We start from the raw sequence: 21,805 nt of genomic DNA, 5'->3' as shown, positions 1-21,805 counted from the left end.
TCATTGAGAAGCATATGAAACTTTTAAATTGACTGCAATTGTTTCAACACCTCCTCTAGGAGGCTCCACAGTGAAGAAATTAACTTAAGTATGCAACATGGAAGAAAAATAAGCACCACAAAAAGTAAAAAAAAAAAGACTGTGTAAGGGGGATGTTCACTAATAATTGCACTATGTTTAGCACCATTTGCAACTGTTCGGATACTGAAGCAGTCCATGTTTAAATACAACAAGATCTGGACAAGATCCAGGCTTTGACTGACAAGTGGGAACTAGTATTCACACCACTCAAATGCCAGGAAATGACCATCTCCAATAAAAGACAATCTAACCATTGCCTCATGATATTCAATGGTGCTATCATCACTCAATTCCCCCAGTTTCAACATTCTGGGAATTGTCATTAACCAGAAACTCAACTGGATTTGTCACATACAGTGGGTACAAGAGCAGGGTGGAAGCTAGGAACACTATGGCAAGTATTGACTCCTCAAAGCATGTCCACCATTCTACAAGGCACAAGTCAGGATGTGATGGAATACTCCCCACTTGTCTAGCTGGATGCAGTTTCAACAACATTCAAGAAGCTTGACACTATCCAAGAAACAGCAGCTTGTACCACATCTATAAGCATCCATTCAATCCACTAGCAACGCTCAGTAACATCAGTGTGAACCAACAACAAAACGAACAGAAGTTCTCCAAAGATTCTTAGACAGCAACTTCCAAACCCCCAACCACTTCCATCTCGAAGAATAAGGGCAGTAGGTACAAGAGAATACCATCAGCTGCAAGACCCCTTCCAAGCCACTTACCATACTGGTATGGAAAAGATATCATTCCTTCAATGTCACTGGGACAAAATCTCAGAATTCCCTCCCTAATGACATTGTGGGTCAACCTACAACATGTATTTTCAAGATGACAGCTCACCACCACCTTCTTAAGGGAACTGCTGGCCAGCCATCACATCCCATGAATAAATGCAAAAAAAAACCCGTGCAAGTTAGGTATAGTCACCGAACTGTCGGGGAGGGAGTTCCAGGATTTTCACCCAGCAACTTTGAAGGAATTGAGATATAGGTCCATGAGGGGCACCAATATGAGGAGTCTTGATTTCAACATTTTATAAATAGCTTTAGGTATCAGCAAAACCTCCAATATTTCAAGTCAGATTCCTTTGATTTTAGTATAACACATGCTGAAAATATGTAAGGGAGTTCCAAACTCCAGCAGAATACACGATTCAAAAGAGGTCAATATCAAAACAGTTAAAGCAAGGTTTTAAAGTAGCTCCTCTAAGACAAATTCAGCAGTTATGTACCATAGTGTGAAATTACAGGCTTGCTATAGCATCATTGAGCAGAGTAAATGGGGAAGAAGCATCATGTGTACTTCGCCCTGTGACCTCATACATCACTCCTCATCTTATCTCACGTTTGCCGCCTTTCACTGGTTCCTCTTCTCATTTTTCTTAATCTCTTCCCCCAGTCCCGTAAACTTTCCCAGTTCCCTTTATCCTGTTTCCCTGGCTCTTGCCATCTGCCTATTTTTGTTGCCAACATTAACATGGAGTGCTTCTGCAACACCCCTGCTTCAGCCTTGTCCCCCGTCCTTCCCTGCTTGCTCTGGTCTACACCGAACGTTGGCAGATACTGCAATGAAAAGCAGATACATTAAGGTCACTAAAATCTGGAAAAATGCCCTTTTAAAGCATTGTTTAAATATTCCTTACATGCACACTTCCACATTAGAGATATGGTATATCATAATTTAAATGAGAAGTCCCATGATTACTAAGCCATTGAGACCAGAGTCTTTAACCAAGGAGCAGTTTGAGAACCACTGACTGACATAAACACAGAAAATACGAAGAGGCCATTGAGCTCTTTGAGCTTACTCCACCATTCAATATGAGCATATTGAATGGCCGATCATTCACCTCTGTTCTTGGTTCCTGCTTTAATCTCCATACCCTTTCATCTTTTAGCCTTAAGAATATTTAACTCCTTCTTGAAAGCATTCAATGTTTTGGCTTCAACCATTTTCTGAGAGAGAGGATCTTCCGGCTCACCATTCTCTGGGTGACGAATTTTATTCTCATCTCTGTCCGAAATGGCCGACACTGTTTCCTGAGATTGTGCCACCCCCTGGTTCTGGACTTCCCTGTCATTAGGAACATCGTTTACCTTGTTTAGTCCTGTTAGAATTTTACAGGTTTCAATATGATCCACCCTCAATCTTCTAAATGCCAGTGAATATGGTCCTAACCTATGCAAGCTCTCTTCGTACGTCACTCCTTCCATCGCAGGAATCAGTCTGGTAAACCTTTGTTGTGTTTTTTCCATAACCCAAAACATCGTTTTTTTAGTTAAGGAGACTAAAACAGCACACAATACTCTGGGTGTGGTCCCTGAAGGTCCTTTTACAATTGCAATAAGGTATGCCGGTTCTTGTACTTGAATTTTCACACTATGAAGGATGTGCTTTATTGCATGAAGAGATGGCATGGTGGCTCAGTGGTTAGCACTGCTGCCTCACAGCACCAGGGACCCGAGTTCGATCCCAACCTTAGGCGACTGCCTGTGTGCGCAGAGTTTGCACATTCTCCCTGTGTCTGTGTGGGTTTCCTCCAGGTGCTCCAGTTTTCTCCCACAATTCAAACATGTGCAGTTTAGGTGAGGTGGCCATGCTAAATTGCCCATCGTGTTCAGGGACGTATAGGTTAAGTGCATTAGTTAGAGGAAATGTAAAATAAAAGGGTGTGGGAATGGGTCTGGGTGAGATACTCTTTGGAGAGTCTCGTTGGGCCAAATGGCCTATTTCCACACTGTAGGGATTCTAAAAGCAACCAAAACAAGACATGTCAAGGAAGCAAGTTAAGCCTCACAACCCAACTTGGCTATTGCTAGATTAATGGTGAAACTTGGCCACAATCCCACCAAGTGAGGCCTGCCTCTGAAAGTATCCAGGATTCAATCCGTAATCACAGTTGTTCTCCAGAGTTCTGCTAAAAATGGAGTTCTGGTGTTCGATTCTTATACAGATTTGTGTCATTCAAGTTATTAATGATGATTCTTTAAGTTATTTCATCAAAATTACTGCAAGTCTGCAGCTTGCCACCTTATCAGAATTAGCTTTTTTGTTCCTTATTACACTTGGCCTTAACTGTTTGTTCAACTGTTTGATTAACTTCTTAAATTCTTCTTCTGGGGAATCGGTTGTCCTTTGTGACAATACAGCAAACAGTTTACCCGCAGGCGTCAAAGCAGTTTTTTTTTCATATATCTCCACTCCCCCTTTTGTGTAACATGACTAATTGCTTTCAAATCCCCGACAAGTTTGTCCTGAAGAGTTTATTCCAGGTAGTTAATGTTGCTTCTTTCTGCATGCAAGTTTATAGTTTGGTGATTCTTTCAATCCATGAACAGTTATTAAAGTTCTGAAGGCTATAATATCACTTGTTTCACCACATGCTGTATGTGGGTACTTACTTTCAGCAACCAAGGTTACTCAGGCCTCACTGCAGTTCTCCCTTTTCCATTCTATTGCCATTCAGATAACAACTTTCCTGTTTTAGCTACCAAGTGGATAACCTCACATTTATCTACATTATGCTTCATCCGTCATGTACTTGCCTATTCACTCAACTTGCCCAAATCACTATAAGACTGAGCAAAAGTAGATTATTCAGCCAGCCAATCAAGTCTGCTCTGCCATCTGTCACCAGATCTGTCTGATCTGATAATCCTCAACTCCACTTTTCTGCCTTTTCCCCAAAGGATGCGAAATAAAGGCAAGAGCAAAACATTGCATCAGCACGTTTGAAGAAGAACGTGAAGTGTACTGGGTTAATTTTAATTTTGTAACGTTTAGCCTAACATCACAAGATCCTCAAATAAAAGCAAGATAATGCAAATCTGCAATCAGAAAATTAAAGAAAATGCCTCAGCAACTCAGCAGGCTTGATAACATTTGTGGAGAGAGAAACAGAGTTAACCTTCAAGTTTGATCGGACTCTTAAGAATGTCAGTTTCAGTTGCTCTGAAGAAATCATACTGGATTTAAAATGTTAACGCACTCTCTTTCTACTGATGCTACCAGCCCTGCTGAGTTTCTCCAGCTTTATGTTCATTTCAGATTTGTGGGATCAGCAGTATTTTTTTTAATTCATTCCAAATAATCATTTTAATGAAATTAAGCTAATTAGCAGTGCAGAAAATGTGTTTGAAACTCACCAGAAACAGCCATTGTATCACTAACCCAAGCAATTGAAAAAATCCAGTCTTTGTGCCCATCCTAGAAAAAAAGCATTTGCAAATTAGTTCCAGTAAAGAAAACAAATCTACTTCAAGGTGTTAGACAGCAATAAAACTACAAGAAAATCAAATCCAAATGTTTTAAACAAATCCATTGTTCGCTTAAACTTGAGGTGTGAAGCTTATAATCTAGGCCTTTAAATTTAAGTCTCAACTAACAACTTTAATAAATGAACCCCTACAGTTTAGATGTTAAACTTACATCTCCCACACAAACAGGATCCAGAGTTGGCAGTCGATAAATGGCAATGCTGTTTGGGTTGTCTCCTCCAGTAGCTAACAAGGTACGAGAAGGGTTCAGTTCAATGGCATGGATACCACAACCTTGCTGATCCATGACGACACTGGGCTGTTCCCGATCCTTCAACATGGGAATTTTTGTTATCTGACCAGTCATAATATCCATCACCAAGAGCTACAAAAACAACAGCAGAAATTACAGTGTCACCCTACATTTTAACTCAACTAAGTTTTTTTTAAAAAAAGTTTCTTCAACAGTTGTATGCAAAATGAGCTGATCATCTAATCCCTCAATTAGTATGAACTGCTCCTCAATTCAGATTAATTAGAAAAGTTGAATAAAAATGGATGGAACAGCAATTTTGGCTGACAACTTTTAATGCACAGGCAAATGTTGGAAAATTTACATTGACAGTATGAGATATATTGTGCTCAATGAAATAATCTAAAAAAAATTAGACAAAAGAATCAGTTCAATAGCTACCTGACCTGTTGACAAGATGGTTAAGAGTACGATGCCAACAATATATGTAGTCTCTGTGCTGGCTGTGGCACTACTTTCATCTTGGGGCCTGCCTTTTCTAATTATTTCAATGTGATCTCATAACATCAATTTGTGTGGTGGCATGACCATCAACCTCAGAAAACCAAGGATGAACAAAGACAGGTGACATAGAAAGGGTACTTGTGCCTAAGCACTACAGTTGATGATCTCAGTTTTGATGCTGCGAATGTGACAAATTGCTTAATCTTAATTTGGCAAAATGCCATTATTACATGTAATAAAGCACAAAAGTATGAATTTTGCCCTTTAACCTCATGAAGGAATGTTCTACGCAGCCTCCTCCCACCTCTCTTTGTCAAATGCTATTACAAAATTCTTCCATTCCTTTCATCCTAATGCCCCTTAAATGCACTTAGTCACCTCAAACAGTGAGCTCTGTATTTTAACTACTCGTGAGATAAAGTGGATTCTTTTAAATTTTTTATTGGATTTATTAACAACTATGATATTTATGGCCTCTATTCTGATCACAAGTGGAAACATCTTCTGTACCTCAACACTGTCAAACCCCTTCTTTAAAGATCTTCATCAGGTCACTCCTCAGTCATTTCTCTTTGAGATAAGAACAATTCTACCAAGGGTCGAGAAGATCGACCATAATTAACCCCTTAGATTTAAAAGTAATCTAAAAATTAGAAAAATACCATTGCTCGAAGGTGAGAATTGTGCTAATCTATTTGTAATTTCAACTCACTCAATTTCTGCTTGCCACTCCTGTGCAATGATGACAGCAGCTTCTGCCAAGACTAGGCCCAGTGAATGAGATGGTAGAGAGGTGAAGATCGCTGCTCAGAAAGCTTATTAAGCAGTAATCTCCACCTCTCTCCCAGCTCATTTAGTGTGCCTGGTCTTGGCAAAAACTGCTGCCAAGTGTATCCCACAGCTTATTTTGTCTTGATGTATTTGCTGCACGGTTAATTGAACTTGATGCTCTGCTGTTTGCCTCCCATACTCCTAAATCCTCATACCATGATCAGCCATCAGTAGTAACTATAACCCACCACTACGAAAATTATGTAATGGCAATATCATCGATAAATATATATCAATGGTGCTTCAGATTTTGAATTCTCTACCTGTATTACTTAAAAAAAAAATCACTTAATTGGACACATATTTTGGGTTGAGCAGAGGAGATTAAATCAATTCTGTTCTTTAATTTTCATTGTACATTTTTGCTTTTAGCTTTAAAATACTGGTACATGAGGTAAAATTTGAGTTACAACTTGGAGTGGTTGATGTGCAAGAGGAAGTGGAAGCAACAACCAGAGAACTTTTATGTAGAGAGAAAAATGGTGCTCTGTTCCAAACATGACATTGAGGGCTGTGCATGTGTGTTTAAGAGCGAGTGCATGTGTTGTGTGCAAAGGGAGAGAGGGGTCTTAAAGTATGTGGAAAGGGGTGAAAATTCCTGTTTTAGATTACATTGCTCAAATCATCAAATATAAAACAAAAATATTATATTTGGGTTTTTGATCTATGCATGCAATGAAGAATATTGAGTTTTGACAGAAGGTGCAGAGAGGGAATGACCACGATGTACAGAATGGTGATACTGCTCGACTAGTAATCCAGAGCCCCAGCTCCAGAGGCATGAGTTCAAATTTTACCATGGTACTAGCAGGTATCGAAATTCAGTAATATTATTACTGGTCACATTCATACTTATAACAAAATGACCAGGTTAGTGTAAAAACACAATTGGATCACAAACGTTCTTGACGACTTGCTCGGTCTGGCCTACAGGTGACTCTAGATCCACAGCAATATAGTTGACTCTTAACAGGTCTCAAACGACCAAGCAAAGAACTCAATTCGATCAAAACTCTTAGATTTAAATAAAGTACTATGGATACATCTATCCATGCTGCATGACTCTGTGACTATATGACCTGGACACCAACAGTTCAAGACAATTAAGGATGGGCAATAAGTTGGCCTCGTTTACAACATTAACATCTCAAAATTGCTAAGTCTTCTAAAACACAGACAAGCAGCTGGAGTGATTGAAGAATTAATAAAAGACTAGATGAATGATTTGAAATAAGGAGATTTTCAAAAGTCATGATATAACATAAGTTTGCTAAAAATGTACATGTAACAGATGTCATTCATACAGAAATTTAACCTTTTGGAAATACAACAAAGACAGGTATTGAGTGTGGCACAAGTTTATCTTCAAATGGAACTCCCTAAGTACTCAAATTAATTATTGTGCATATGAAAACATTAGCAACACAGTGTCCTGAGGCTTTTTCAGGTGGTCAGAATTTTGAATTTTCCTTCCTGATAGAGTGGTGGAGGCTGGTTAATGGAAAGTAATATTCAAAGTTGGGTTAGACAGGGTTTTGATTTACAAGGGAGTCAAGGGTTATAGGATGGTGGGCTGGTGGTCAGAAAGGTGGAATTGAGAATACAACAGTCTTGCATTCAAGACAATTTTTTTAACAATGAAACGTACCTACAATAAACAAGAAAGGTCCCAATGCTAGACCCGATCTTTGAGTGATGTGGACTAAGTACAACAAGTGTTACTGAAACATTTTGGGGATAGTGATCATTGTATCATAAGCTTTAGCATGATTATGTAAAATGATGAATAATCTAGAACAAGAATAGTCCACTGGCAGACAGTCAACCTTTTGGGGGATTAAAAAAAACGTACAGCTGGGCTGGATAGACCGGAGATTGATCAGGCAGAGTCAAGGTATATTACCTCAAAACCCAAAAGGTAGACCCATTCCAGAGCTCCCTGGATGACATGGTAAAATAAATTAAGTTGAACAATGAAGTAAAATTGTGCTCGATAGGCAAGAAAAAAATTACAATTAAGGAACAAGCTGAACATACAAAAGAAAAGTCCCAAACATTTTCTATCTGACCCACACGTTTTGGACTGTGAGAGGAATCCAGACCACCCGAAGGAAACCCACGATGACACAGGGAGAATGTGCCAACTCCACACAGATAATCACCTGAGGCTGGAATAGAACCTGGGACCCTGCTGCTGTGAGGCAGTAGTGCTAACCACTGAGCCACCGTGCCGCGCACAGTGATCAGGATTAGGATGATCAGTCTTGATCATATTGAATGGCGGAGCTAGATCAAAGGGCCTAATAGCCTACTTCTGTTCCTATTGTCTATGTCTGCCTAAGAGGCAAATGTTGCCCATGCCATGGTGACAATGAAAAAAAACACACCGTTAGGAGGAAGTAAAATTGATAGCGATTTTATTCAATTAAGCTGTCTATGGCTAAAGTTGACAAAGCACCAGGACTAATGAGATGCATCCAACAATATAAATGGAAGTGAAGATTGAAACTGCAGAGAAACTGACAGCAATCTTTCATCTTCCTTAGACTCAGGGGTGGTGCCAGAAGACTAGAGAATTTCAACTATCAGAAAAGATTGTCAAGTTAAGCCCAAAAATTATAGATCAGTCAGCTTAACTTTGGTAGTTGGGAAATTTCTAGAAATATAATTATTGCTAAAAGGAGATAAGAAGTTGAAGCTTTACACCTTGCACTTATCAGAAGTAGGATGCAAAAAAGAGCTCTGAAAAAGAGAACACTGTTTTATCCAGCTTTACTAATTGTTTGGACCATCATTGGTTAGGGTGTTGGAATGGAAATGCCGCAGAAATTGGCTGTCTGCATGAAATAATTTCTGGAAAGAATTACTTGGAATAGGAATAATAGCAACAGAAAAGAATATGGTTAATTAGGAAAAGCCTGCATGGATTTGTTAAGAGAAAATTGTAACTAACCAACCTGGGGTTTTTTTTGAAGATGGAACAAAGTGTTGAAATGGCATACATTGAATTCCAAAAGGCAGAAATTCACCCAAGATCCTCAGACAGCACCTTCCAAACCCATGACCACTTCTTTCTCGAAGGATAAGGGCAGCAGATACATGGGAAGACCACCAGCTTCAGTTCCCCTCCAAACCACGCATCTTCCTGACTTAGAAATGTATCGCTGTTCCTTCATTGCCCCCGAGCCAAATCTGGATGGCGAATAGTTAGAGGAATTCTTGCAAATACATCCGCTGCCCTGGTCTTTCCTGATGCCAGTGGTTGTGGGTTTGCAAGACACTATCCAAGGAGTCTTGATCAATTTCTGCAGTGTATCTTGTAAATAACACAAAGTGTTCCTACTGTGGATTGCAGGAAATGAATGTTTATGGATGTGGGGCCAATAAAGCAGGCTTCTCTTTCCTGGATGGTGTCAGGTTTCTGAAGTCTTGTTAGAATAGCACTCATCCAGGCATGTTAGGAGCATTCTTTCACAGTCCTGACTTCTAAGTTGTAAATGGTGGGCTGGCTTTAGGAAATTAGGTGGTAAGTTACTTATTGGAGCCACAGAATTTGCACACTGTTAATCCAGTTTAGTTTAAGATCAATAATAATAACTTCCAGAGTGGGGGGATTTGCTGATTGTAATATCATTAAATATTCAATTTCTAGAAGGCATTTGATAAAGTGCCACTCAAAAGCTGATTGCACAATGCAGGAGCTCACAGTATTGGGGGTAACATATTAGCATGGGCTGAAGATTAGCTAATGTACAGGAGGTGGAGAGTTGAGATTAATAGGTCTGTTTCAGGTTGGATTTAACTCATGAAATGCCACAAGGATCAATTCGAGAGCCTTAATTATTTATTATCTATATCACAAGGAAAGGGTAGCGTGTAATGTACCTAAATTAGCTGATGATATAAAAAATAAGCATGAGGGTGTGTTGTGACAAAAGCATGAAGAATCTGCAGGTAATATAGACAGGTTGATTGAGTAGGCAAAAACTTGACAAATAGAGTTTAACATCAGAAAATGCGAGATTGTGTACTTTGATAGGCAGACCCAAAAGATAAACTATTATTGATAAGGTGAGAGACTCCAAAAATATTGCAGTGCTGAGGGTGTTCTTTTGTATGAAACACAAAAGTTAATAGGCAGGTGCAGCAAGTAGTTAAGCCAAATAGAATTTTGGCCTTATTGTTATGGGGTTGAAGTTTAAAAATAGGGAAGTCTTGAAGCAACCATATAGGATTGTGGTGAAGTATTGTGTACAGTTTTGATCTTTATATTTAGGAAATGATATATCAGCATTAGGGACTGATTACTAGGATGAAGGGATTGCAATGTTAAGAATGGCTGAATGGGTCAGTCATTTGTTCATTAGAGTTTAGAAGAATGAGGGTTGATAATATTAAAACACACAACATTCTGAAGGAGTTTATAATAGCCACAGAAGTTTATTGAAACTAATACATTTTGAACAAGAATGCATGAATGGATGCATGCAGTGTTGGGATGGACAGTTGAAATGAACATTTGTGTCACTGTTCCAGGAATGATTTTCCTAGAGGAAAATATTCAGTTTTTGAACAGCCATATTTTGGACAATCTAACTGTGGTATAATGTAATCGTACTCCATTTCTCAATTGGGATATATCTCCACATGCTCCATTATTCACTTAATCATATACTGTTTAGTAAACAGAGAAACAAAATTATGTTTATACTAAAATTAAGTATATTGATTGATCAAGATGACCATGAGAACATGCAATGGATTCAATACACTCAAACAGAGTGTTAAGTTTCTCTGAAATGCTCTACATTTACCTGGTGTTCCAGGTAAATGAAAGCACTCTGGGTTAGTGACAGAAGCTGTTGATGACTTTGAAACAGGTTTAAGAAAAAAATTTTCAAGTGAAACCAAAGATCACATAACCTGGTTGAACCCTACTATTTCTATTTCGAAAAGCCTTCTTAAGGATTGGGCAGTGAGGATGAAAAAATTAATAGTGATTCTTAAATACCACTTTTTACCTCTCACTCTAAGAATCAACAAAATTGAGTGATATTTCTAAAGTTTACTGACGTGAAAATAAAGATTTGAAAAAACCTACCGTGTTGCATTTTGTCCCACATACCACTTGCCGATGATTTAGCCACTGGGATGCAAACACTTTGTTCAGGGTTCCCAAATGGAACTCTTCCTCCTTCAAAAGGGCAGGTAGTCTGTGAGCCGCATAACCACGTAGTGCTTGTTGGTAGCTCTTCTCATTCCGAAGCTTAATCTGTTGACCCGCAAGGTAACAGACAAAAGACTTCTTCACAAGTGGTAGCTTTTTCTTTTTGCGTAGTGAGATATCCTGGCTGCACTGTTGAAGGTAAATGCGAATAAATTAGAAATTTCATTTAATTGATCAATGATTTTTCAGAAACAAATAATTAGCCTTAAGAGTAACCTTTGCTCAGATAACCAATTGCTTAAAGTACTCAAACCAAAGAAATTAGAGATTGCGACTATCTGACTTAAGTTTTAAAATTACAATTAATTTGCTACAGCTATTCTTTTCCATGCCAGTATTATTAGTCAATAACAGTGGTGTGCAAGGTCACAAAGAAATCATTGAGTTTCAACAAAGAGTGCAATATTTTGACATTTTAAACCCACTTTCCCCCCTTTCTATTCTTCCGAACCAAGTTCACAAAGAAAAATAAGTAATGGACATCCAACTATCCTTGGAAAAAGCAGTATAAAATTTACGGTCACAGACTATCTTAATGCATCTGCCAAAGAAATGAGATTTCCAAAGATCTCTCCCTCCCCAAGATTAATAGTCCAGGATATTGATCCAACACTGTATACATAGTAAACAACATAGTGCAGCTCAATCATTTGAAGGATTAGACACAGTGGTCCAGAGAGAACATAATCTATGTCAGTAAATATTCTCTCAATAGGCAAACATTCATTCTGTTTCATAAAAGGGAATAAATAAACATATCAGCATAAACATTTAAAACTACTGCGTGGTTGAGATTTCTTTTGCTTGAAAGCTGGCACTTTTATGGGTGTCCTGTCATCTTGAGATAAAAGTTTCAGTTTGTTTGAATTGCACGATTATAGGGTGGATTTCATAGGTGAATCTAGGTGGGGTTGATGATATAGATTTCTACCAACTTTTCACTTCCATTTCTTGACATTCATTGGACTTCAGGATGAAATTCAAGGCAACCAGCTATGATGTCATCAAGTAATCCATCATATTGAGGTATTCTTATCGACAAAACCGGAAAGTAAAAGCCACTGAATTTATCTTTTGTTTTCATTTCGCAGTTAATTTAAGTGATTCAACTAAAACATCGAATTAAAACAGAACTTAAAATAACTTTCAAAAATGTGATAATTGTCATAGTGGAAAATTTTGGCATTTACCAAATATAAAAGCATACTTTCAGGAACAGTAGCGGTGTTCATTACTAATTATTAACTTAGTCCACCATGAAAAGCACATTTCAAAAAATATTCCTAGGATGTGGCTCTCATTGGTTATACCAACATTCACAACCTTCCTATGCCATTCAACAGGGCATAACATTAACAAACTGTTTCACAGTATGATGTGAGAGCCTGATATCAATTCAATGATTTGTATTTCATTACATTCTGGAGGGACCACAACAGCATTTCCTCTGGTTAAGTGTAGAATTATTAACAGCAACTTCTGTTTTTCTGCATGTGAACTCCAGATGTTGCTGTCAGATTCAGAGTAGAAAATATTCAGTTCCATCATCATTATAGCTACTGCAACACTTGGTTTGATAACTTTTGGCATTTATATCAAAGCAGAACTTTTAATCAATCATTCACATAAAATAGAAAGGCCAACATTTATTAATCCCTACCCAAATAATCCTGTGAAGGCGGTGATGAGTCACCTTCTTCAACCAATATCGTCCAAACAGTGATGGGATTTTTACAGTACTGTTAAGTGATCAAGTAATGAAAAAGGAAGAGCAACAGATGCTCAAGGCAGAATAGAGACACATTTGGAGAGGAAATTTTGAGGTGACAGGGTCATGTGTCATTTTCAATGTAAGAACTTTAAAATTACAAGCAGTCAAAGTAAGTGTGGGTCATGACACTTGATTTAAAGCAATTCATTTCAGTTTGGAATCAAATTGAACAAATGCAAGAGATCCTTAGAAACTGAGTGGCTAGATGAATAACCTTAGACTTGAGGTTTTACAGAGATCTTTTCTACAAATGAATACTTGCATTAAGCAAACAGGACATAATTATTGGGAAAGCATTTACAAATTAGCAAAATATATATTGAAGTAGGCAGAAGAAATAGTAGAATAAGAAACCCTGATGTGCTAGCAATACTTGGTATTCTCAGATCCCGTTTCCAGGTGCAGCCCATCTATAGTTAATCATTAGAAAATTCACAATCCTTGAATAGCTGTTGATCACGCTTCACAGTATTATTAGGAACAAGCATACAAATGTCCCAAGTACTTGTACGCTCAACCCTTCAACCATCACCTGCTTCATACATGGCAGAGTCTTCAGACTACTCATTAAGCTTTTCAGTCATCACAGAAACAAATAAAGAAAGAGTTGAAGTAAATCATTCTCAACCTAGAGGGGCTGCCTAAAAAAGTAGAAGCTAAGTGTTGGGAGATGGTCTGGGCACAACAACAATGCAGAAAGAGAGAAGTGGATGATCATCCTCAAAAGTAGGAGTGAAATGGGTCTTAACAGAGCAGGAGACCCTCAGGTTGGTTGAAGCAATTGTTATAACAGGAGACAGACAGCCAAATCAGCTTTCCCATCTCTGTACTTGCAAAGTAAAATTAAATCAAAGAACCCCAATAATTGGGTCACCAGACCCCAAATGTAACTGATTTCTCCTCACAGATGCTGCCAGACCTACTGAACTTTCCCAGCAACTTCTGCTTTTCTAATCCCAATAATTACTCCAATGGTTCTTAACCAGATTTTACAATAACCAATCTGAGACTTTGCAAATAATTATAGACAACTATTTTGTATCTTAAACAAAAGAGAAAATGAAACAGTGTAATCTGATTGCCTTTGCTTGAAACCCATTTGTTTTCAGCCTCCATTCACACCAAAGATAGACACAAAAACAAAAAACACCGGAGAACCATGGATGCTAGAAACCAGAAACAAAATTAGAAATTACTGGAAAAGCTCAGCAGGTCTGGCAGTATCTGTGGAGAGAAAGCAGCGTTAACATTTCAGGTTCAGTGACCCTTCTCAGAACTCATGAGCTCTTTGAGTCCTGGTGGATATGAAGTAGACAAATTCCATTGTTCACTCTATCCCTACCTCCCATCAGGGAACAAAAATGCAAGATTCAAAGCAGTACAACCTTTCTCTCGGTCACCGCTTTTTCTGTTGGTGCCATGATTTACATGGTTTGATATTTCCTCACGTCCTTGTACATTGTCACCATTTATTTATCCAGCCACAACTGCAATATTGCCTGTGAATTAAAATATGTCCTGCCAGAAGTTTAAAAGATGTGAGACAGCTGAGCATTTGACAAGGAAGTATGATCAAGATGGAATACAACTGTAAGGGCAGATGTATATCTAGAGTTTGAGATTGTAGGAAAGAATTGCAATGAAGTATTCTGATGCAGTTAGAAAAGCGGCACAGGAACTAGTGAAGGAAAGGTTTCATGGTATTAATATTAAAATAATGGGTTGCAAGGCTGTGCTTCAAGAGGTGTGAAAGGGTCTCACTGGATAGTCCTGCTAAGGTCATCAAATTTCTTTCAGCACTTCCAGCAAGATTGGTGGCAGCGAGTCAGCCTCCTACCACTCCACTGCTTGTTGAATCAATTACTGGACACAGAAGAGAAGTCGTCCCTTTTTTTGTTGCTCAGTGTGACTGAAAAGAATGGAAAGATCATCCACAAAAATCACACTGAATGCTCCTCCAGAAATTGACTTTTGACAAACGAATGAAAAGTGCATCTCCTTTTAACAAAGGCTGTAGAGTGTCTTTTTGTAGTGTTATTCTGGTTGGATTTCTGGTCTTTTCAATCAGCAAGTTGTGGTACACACCTCACTAATTTGAAATTAAATTCAGTCTCCTGCCAACTCCACTAGCTACAAAATTAGATGCCCTGGTCAAACATGGAAAAAGAGCCCTTTTTATTCAATGTATACCATTCACAGAGACAGCAACACAAGAACAAGAGTAAAGTCATCTGGCCTATCAAGCCAGCTCCACAATATAATTTGATCATACCTTACCATCTATCTCAATGCCACTTTCCCATATTATCACTATATTCCTTGATGTCATTCACATCCAGAAATCTATCAATTTCTATATTGAATATGCTCAATCTTGAACATAGTCAGTCTTCTGGAGTGCAGAATCCCAAGGATTTACCACCCCTGGGTAAAGCAATTCCTCCTCATCTTTGTCTTAAATGGCCTATCCTTGTTTGGAGATTATGTCACCTAGCTCTAGGCTCAACCACCAGTGGAAACATCCTATTTCCATCCACCATGATGCCCTGTGAGAATTTGAAGTTTCAATGAGATCATCTCACTCTTAGAAAATATCGGCCCAGTTTCCCCAGTCTCACTTCATTACATCATCTTACCATCTCAGGAATCAGATTAGCAATCGGATTAAAGCACAAATTTATGCCCAAACACACTGTAATGGTCTTGCTTCACTTCCTAGAACAACTTACTCAAATACAGAATTTCTAATGCACCAGAAATTACTTTAGAGATTAAGTATACTGTACTCTACCTGGTTGTAGCAAGAGCATTTTTCATTTGTACTTGATACCTAGCTTCCATAGCTTGACTTCAACTTCTAGCATAACTACTCACATTGATGATATCAAGTTCCATTCTCAATTAGTGAAGAGTTGGCAAGGGTGAAAGGCCATTAGATGGCATTCCCATCAGCTGCCAATTAAAGCCCTTAAACAAGCCTTAAGAGTTCATCCTTCTAAAAGCATGCCATGCGGGGAGCACAAGGAGACTCATGTGAGACAGGGGCAAGTACACAGGCACATTGCCCGATTTGAGACAAAGCATATATTGAGAGGGTTAGCTGCTGAGGATTAACTTCTGCTGTTGCTGTCAATCGCCCTCGCTTGTGGCCCCCAACCTCTCAACTCAGGATCACGCTGTGAGACCTGGGATCCAGTGACAGTCCATGGCCTTGGATGTGAACATAACTGGCAGTAGTCACTCAGCTGATTTTCCAAAAACTTTCAATAAGCAGGAATTCCCCTTGCAGAGTCTTTGGTTCCAGGTAAAGTCTATTGCTGTACAGTTAAATGCCCGAGTTGTTCGCTGCATTTTACTCTGTAAATTCAGCAGGCTTTCCACTGGAAGCAGTAAGGCGCACAGCTTTCTAGCCAGCACTCCCTCCATTAAATCCAGCACTGTGGTTCAGTCACCAACAGATGTAAAGCCAATGAGATATATTCAAATAAAATCCAACACATTCATAAAAAAACACAGGGAAGTGAGATTAATAAATTGGAACAGGCTTACTTCATGAGTTTATCTCAGAATATATGCACAATCAGATTATTTTGGAGATATAACAATCAACACAGATCTAAAGTCAAATGCACTCCTCAAATTAATCAATAGAAACTCAAACAACATTCCAAAACTATTACTGATCAAGTAATTAGCAAGTGTAGCCAACTCAATTGGTTATAAAAATCAATCTATTGCAGGACATTTGCAGATCATTTTAATCCCTTATTCAAACAAGGGTTTCAAAAGGTCAAATAAATTTGCATTCCTTGTCAGACTAAATTATATGTTACTGCACTAGTAGGATGACAAATTAAGAGATTATTTTCAATATTTCATAAAGCAAACCTAGATTTCAAATGCATATAAGGAAATTAAATCAAATAGCTTTACTAGATTTTACTGAAAATAGCCAAGTACAAGGCAGTTTAGAAGCTATTCAAAACAGCTTACTCTTATCAGTAATTCTTCCACATTATTCTTTTCCACTTGCCCAGAAACTTCTGCAATCTGCCATGGTCCTGGTCTCAACCCAAAACTGGCATTTTGTCTACTGCTGGCATACTGTAATAAGCAGTTCAATTTTGCAAGCAGCCGAGACCAGCATAGTCCCATTCCTCCTAATCCAGATCCATTTAGGATTTAAAATAAACCCATGAATCACTCTAAAAAACCACAGTCCTTATCAAACATATCTGCCTACTAGCATCCTTCTGTACTGTGAATTGCACACTTGCCAAAGTAAAGGTATCCCCTGGATACCTGCTGGTTTACTATTGTTGTCTCCCTGATGTGTTGTATGAAATATGAATAAACTACCACTTTACACAGACACAAAGAGAGAGAAACAGATGGGGTGGGGAGGAGAAAAGGGAAATTTAAGGTGGTGACAGTGGTGGGAAGTAAACTATTACGTGAGAAATGGAGGTGGACTTGTCTCATCACATCACAAGGATGAATGACGTCATAAAGGTGACCAAGACTAACTCTGGTTTTAAAATTACTCGTCCCATTTCTATGCAAGTACCAGGGTTAAAATGGTTAGAGTCATGGTTAACAACCTACCGTGTAAACTCGATGCTAGACTAGCTGTTGGCGGGGTCAACATTATTGTAGAAAAATGGCATTTTAAAATCATTGGTCAGCTGCAGAAAACAATCAAATATTGAATCACATTGGGCGTAGATTACATTATTTCTCGCTGAATCACTTTACTTCGATCTTTCACTACCATAACAATTTCTATTAGACTTTCCTTTTCCTTCTTCCCAAAAAAATCACTTTCTGATCATTGCTACTTAATACTTCCATTCACTCATTCATTCCAACTACAAACCAAAACCAAACTCGACAATGCTGCTCTTTGAGGGCAATGCCGTACCACTTTTTCCAACAAGCTATTTTATACTACCTGACCCTATAACTAGGAACTAGGCTACAACAAGTGAATATCACTCACTCCCACTGTGCATTTTTTGACACATGATCCTTCAGTTTTAAGTCTTTGTCGCAGCAATCTTATACTTCTGCTCCACATTTACATTTCTTAATAAAAGCTGCAACACAAACACAGCTGCAAAACTGTGCTGCTTTCTATCACAGTAAACAATTCTAGAAACATTCCAATGCTGACAATTTTGCAATTCTTCACCACAAAGAGTTCAAGTTATTGGAATATTCCTATATATAAATTATGTGTTCCTTATGTGCTTACACAAAATGAGCAGTGCCAGTTCAATCTGCAAGTCAATGTTACGTATAAATATTCAATTATGATGTTTGCGTTAAAATAAGAGCATTAATTTAAGTAACAAAATTAGTGACTGCATTAGTACAATTTTTCATCAACATGAACATTGATTGGCTTTATTATTTGTCAAGTAGTCTAAGAAAAAAATGTGGGCAGCACGGTGGCACAGTGGTTAGCACTGCTGCTTCATAGCGCCAGAGACCTGGGTTCAATTCCCATCTCAGGCACTGTCTGTGTGGAGCTTACACATTCCCCCCGTGTCTGCGTGGGTTTCCTCCGGGTGCTCTGGTTTCCTCCCACAGTCCAAAAATGTGCAGGTTAGGTGAACTGGCCATGTTAAATTGCCCATAGTGTTAGTTGAAGGGGTAAGTGTAGGGAATGGGTCTGGGTGGGTTGCTCTTCGGAGGGTCGGTGTGGACTTGCTGGGCCGAAGGGCCTGTTTCCACACTGTAAGCAATCTAAATCTAAGTAAAATAATCCCAATTATCATTTTGATCATAACAGGAGTGGAGTTCCACTTAAAAGGCTAATCAAATGGCGATTAAAACTTAGCTTTCTCCAACAAGTTTCTTTAGCTATTAGATTTTACCAGTCTTGTTAATTTAGATACTCGCTCAAAATGATCAATAGAGAAGTGGTGCCCACAGTGCAAGAAAACTTTACGAACAGCTCAATAATAGTTAAAAGCTGAAGCTAGCCCACTCTGCGCAAAATTGTTTTGAGTTACAACAGTCAATACAGAGGGGCCTCGAAAATCCGAATACCAATTCTCCGAATATCGGACTATCCAAAGGAAATCAAGGTCCCAATGAAAGACGCGTTTCCAACAGCGACCACATCTTTTGTTTACAGTGATTAAACTGGCACTGTCTCCAAATGCCTGCCTGCCCCCACTCCCCACACTTCCCCTAGAGTTCTACACAGGTGTGTACCCTAACCATCCCCCCCTCCCCCCACCCAAGATAATCTCTCCAACATTGCCCTGTAAAGGGCAAAGGTGGAACCTGTCAAAAAGTAGCAGTAAAAAGCCCCAGAAGAAAGGCATTTAACCGATTAACCAAATAATCGATTATTCGAACGAAATAGTGCCTGCCCATCACATTCGGATAATCGAGGTACCCTGTATACCAATTTTCTACATTTACAATATTGTGTGTTTTGTGTTACTACACAAATGCGCATTTAGTGTATGATTTCCTTTTATAAGCACTTGTTTGCACAAAGGTTTTTATTCAATTTCTGAATATTAAAAAAGACATGTTTAGACTGCATTTTTCAAGGTCAAATAACATCCCAAAATACTTTACTGTCAACATCAATTGTTGAATGCCAGATGGCTTAATCTTTACTGGTAATGCTTGCTAATTGTAACAGTCACCCAATCAATATAGATGTTGTCTTATCTGGATGCTGCTCCCTGTAAGTGACTATATAATTCCTTAAGAATCTGCTGTTTGAGAGAAGACCAAGAACTCATGTCTGTGTGTAGATGGGCGATCGTTCTCTCTCCCTCCAGGCTCAGAATAAACATGAAGGATGTAAAGCCATACTGTGTCTGAGTGTTTGCTCCAACTGATAAGGGGATAGGGAAGGGCAACGACAATATGGCGAGTCAGGCAGGAGTCCAAACGAATAGTTATGATCGAATGGTGTCAGCGATCGCCTGGAACACCAGTGTCTCGAGACACATGGGCCCATAAGGTAAAATTTTAAACCTTGGTCCCCCTTGATATTCCTGTGTCAGAAACGGTCCCATCATTCAATTGCCTTCTGTTCTACAGACTCCTCAAATGGTAATTGGTTCAGTCGAGAGATAGAGTTTTGTAATTGCGCTGACAAACAGGAGTTTGAGTCCTCTGGGTTTTAATTGGGGTTAGAGTCCCAAATTGAGTATGTGTATCGGGTATGAGCAGGTAGGGAAAGAGTTATGTTTTGAGTTTTGTGAAACAAGAGGCTCGGCTGAGCATGACAGATCAGATAAGAACTTGCAGTTAACAATGGGGTGTTGGAAGCAAAGGTTATGGGTTAACAAGGTGGAAAAGCATTCATTATGTAGAGCCATTTAACAATATTGGAAGCATTCAGTATGTAAAGTCAGTTTAACAAGGAGAAAAATATTAATTACTTGAAGCCAGTTAAGAACATTTATTGTATAACAGCAGATGACTTAATCTCTATTACTGACACTCACTGATTGTAATGGTCACCCAATCAATGTGTCGGTTGCCTTATCTGGATGTTCCTCCCTGTAAAATGACTATATAACTTAAGAAACTGCTGTTTGAGAGAGAAGACCGAGAACTCATGTCTCTGTGCACACAGCTGATCATTCTCTCTCCATTCAGGGCCCAGAATAAAGATGAAGGCGGTAAAACTACCTTGTCTCTCTGAACATTTTGCTTCTACTGAGGGGAAAACAAAACAACAATACGGTGTTTGATTGGGGTTTGAGTCCCTTGGGTTTAATTGGTGCTAGAGTCCCTGAACATATAGAATAAGAAAAGGGGTTAGAGTCCCCATGAGTAGTAAAGCAAGAAAGGGGTTAAAGTCCCCTTGTGGTGAAATTTGAGGCTCTGAGAGTCTTTGTTCAGGGGGAAGACAGAGGCTTGGACTACAACACTGTGTACTCCACTACAAGGTTATTTTTGTGCGTGTGATTTTATCATGAGAGAGTAAGGCTGGTCTTTCTTTCCTTCGCGACCTTGTCCGGTAGTTGGGTGGCATTTCATCGTCTGGTTTCCACAGAGGTGAAGATGTTTCAGTGATTTTTTTGTGTGCACGTGCCCCGCGTTGTGGGTTTCACGAAGCTTTGGGAATCTTGGACCAGTGGTTGTCTTTTTCTTTTCTGTGTCGTGATGGTTGATTCAAAGTCTGTGGACGTGATTTGCTTTTGTCTGACTCTCATGTGGATCTTTTGGGGCCACCTCCTCCATCTTTTTGGCTCCTTGTTTTCCATTTCATGGATCATCACTGGGTTAACTGAGGGGGGAGGGGGTCTCAAATGTGCACGTTTTCCCCCTGTATTAAAATGAGAAATTTCTGACCAGAGGCTCTTCAAAACAAAAAAAAATGCTGAAATTAAGGTTGTACTTGTACTTGAGTCAGAAAAGGAAGCTTCAATGTAAATTGTTCAATGCTGAGCGTATTTGTTGTTAAAAATTTTGGTTTGTTAAAATACTGGTTCAGAAAACCCTTTTAAGTAACTGTTTTGCCTTGAATTGAGATCCTAATTCAGACAAGTGTTTTGTGGGCTATGTAATAGGGTAGACTTTGTTTTTACATTGAAATTGTACATTATGTCCTTTTTAAAATTAGGAAACTTGTAACCTTAAAACAAATTGATTGTGTGCAGAATCCCTGATTTGTTTCAAATTCTACAATGCCTGTTTAAAAAAACAATTGGGTCAGTGGTCATGCTTTAGCCAGATGAGAGCATAGTATTATAATATCTTTACTGCTGCTGTGTTTTTAATGCAGCATGTTCACAAAAAGAAGAGCGCATTTTAAGTTTGATGTTTCGTTAAGATTTTAGAGACTATTTGAACTTGAGGCTGAGTTGTTTCAGTTCTGTTAAATATTA

At 38.7% G+C, this 21,805-nt stretch overlaps 1 protein-coding gene across 1 annotated transcript in view; it reads right to left on the bottom strand.

The window, feature by feature from the left end:
• Positions 1-21,805, bottom strand: part of dcaf12 (DDB1 and CUL4 associated factor 12) — an 88,310-nt gene that overhangs the window by 52,485 nt on the left and 14,020 nt on the right. The window contains exons 2-4 of the mRNA XM_072572779.1: positions 11,039-11,293; positions 4,522-4,734; positions 4,239-4,299 (exon numbers count right to left, since the gene is read on the bottom strand). Coding sequence (XP_072428880.1) covers positions 4,239-4,299; positions 4,522-4,734; positions 11,039-11,293 — 529 coding nt within the window. The remainder of the gene's footprint in view (positions 1-4,238; positions 4,300-4,521; positions 4,735-11,038; positions 11,294-21,805) is intronic.

This window comes from Chiloscyllium punctatum, chromosome 1 (assembly GCF_047496795.1).
Source record: "Chiloscyllium punctatum isolate Juve2018m chromosome 1, sChiPun1.3, whole genome shotgun sequence".
NCBI classification, from domain to species: Eukaryota; Metazoa; Chordata; class Chondrichthyes; order Orectolobiformes; family Hemiscylliidae; genus Chiloscyllium; species Chiloscyllium punctatum.
The sequence above is the reverse complement of the archived record's forward strand: the minus strand, read 5'-3'. Positions and strand labels throughout refer to the sequence as shown.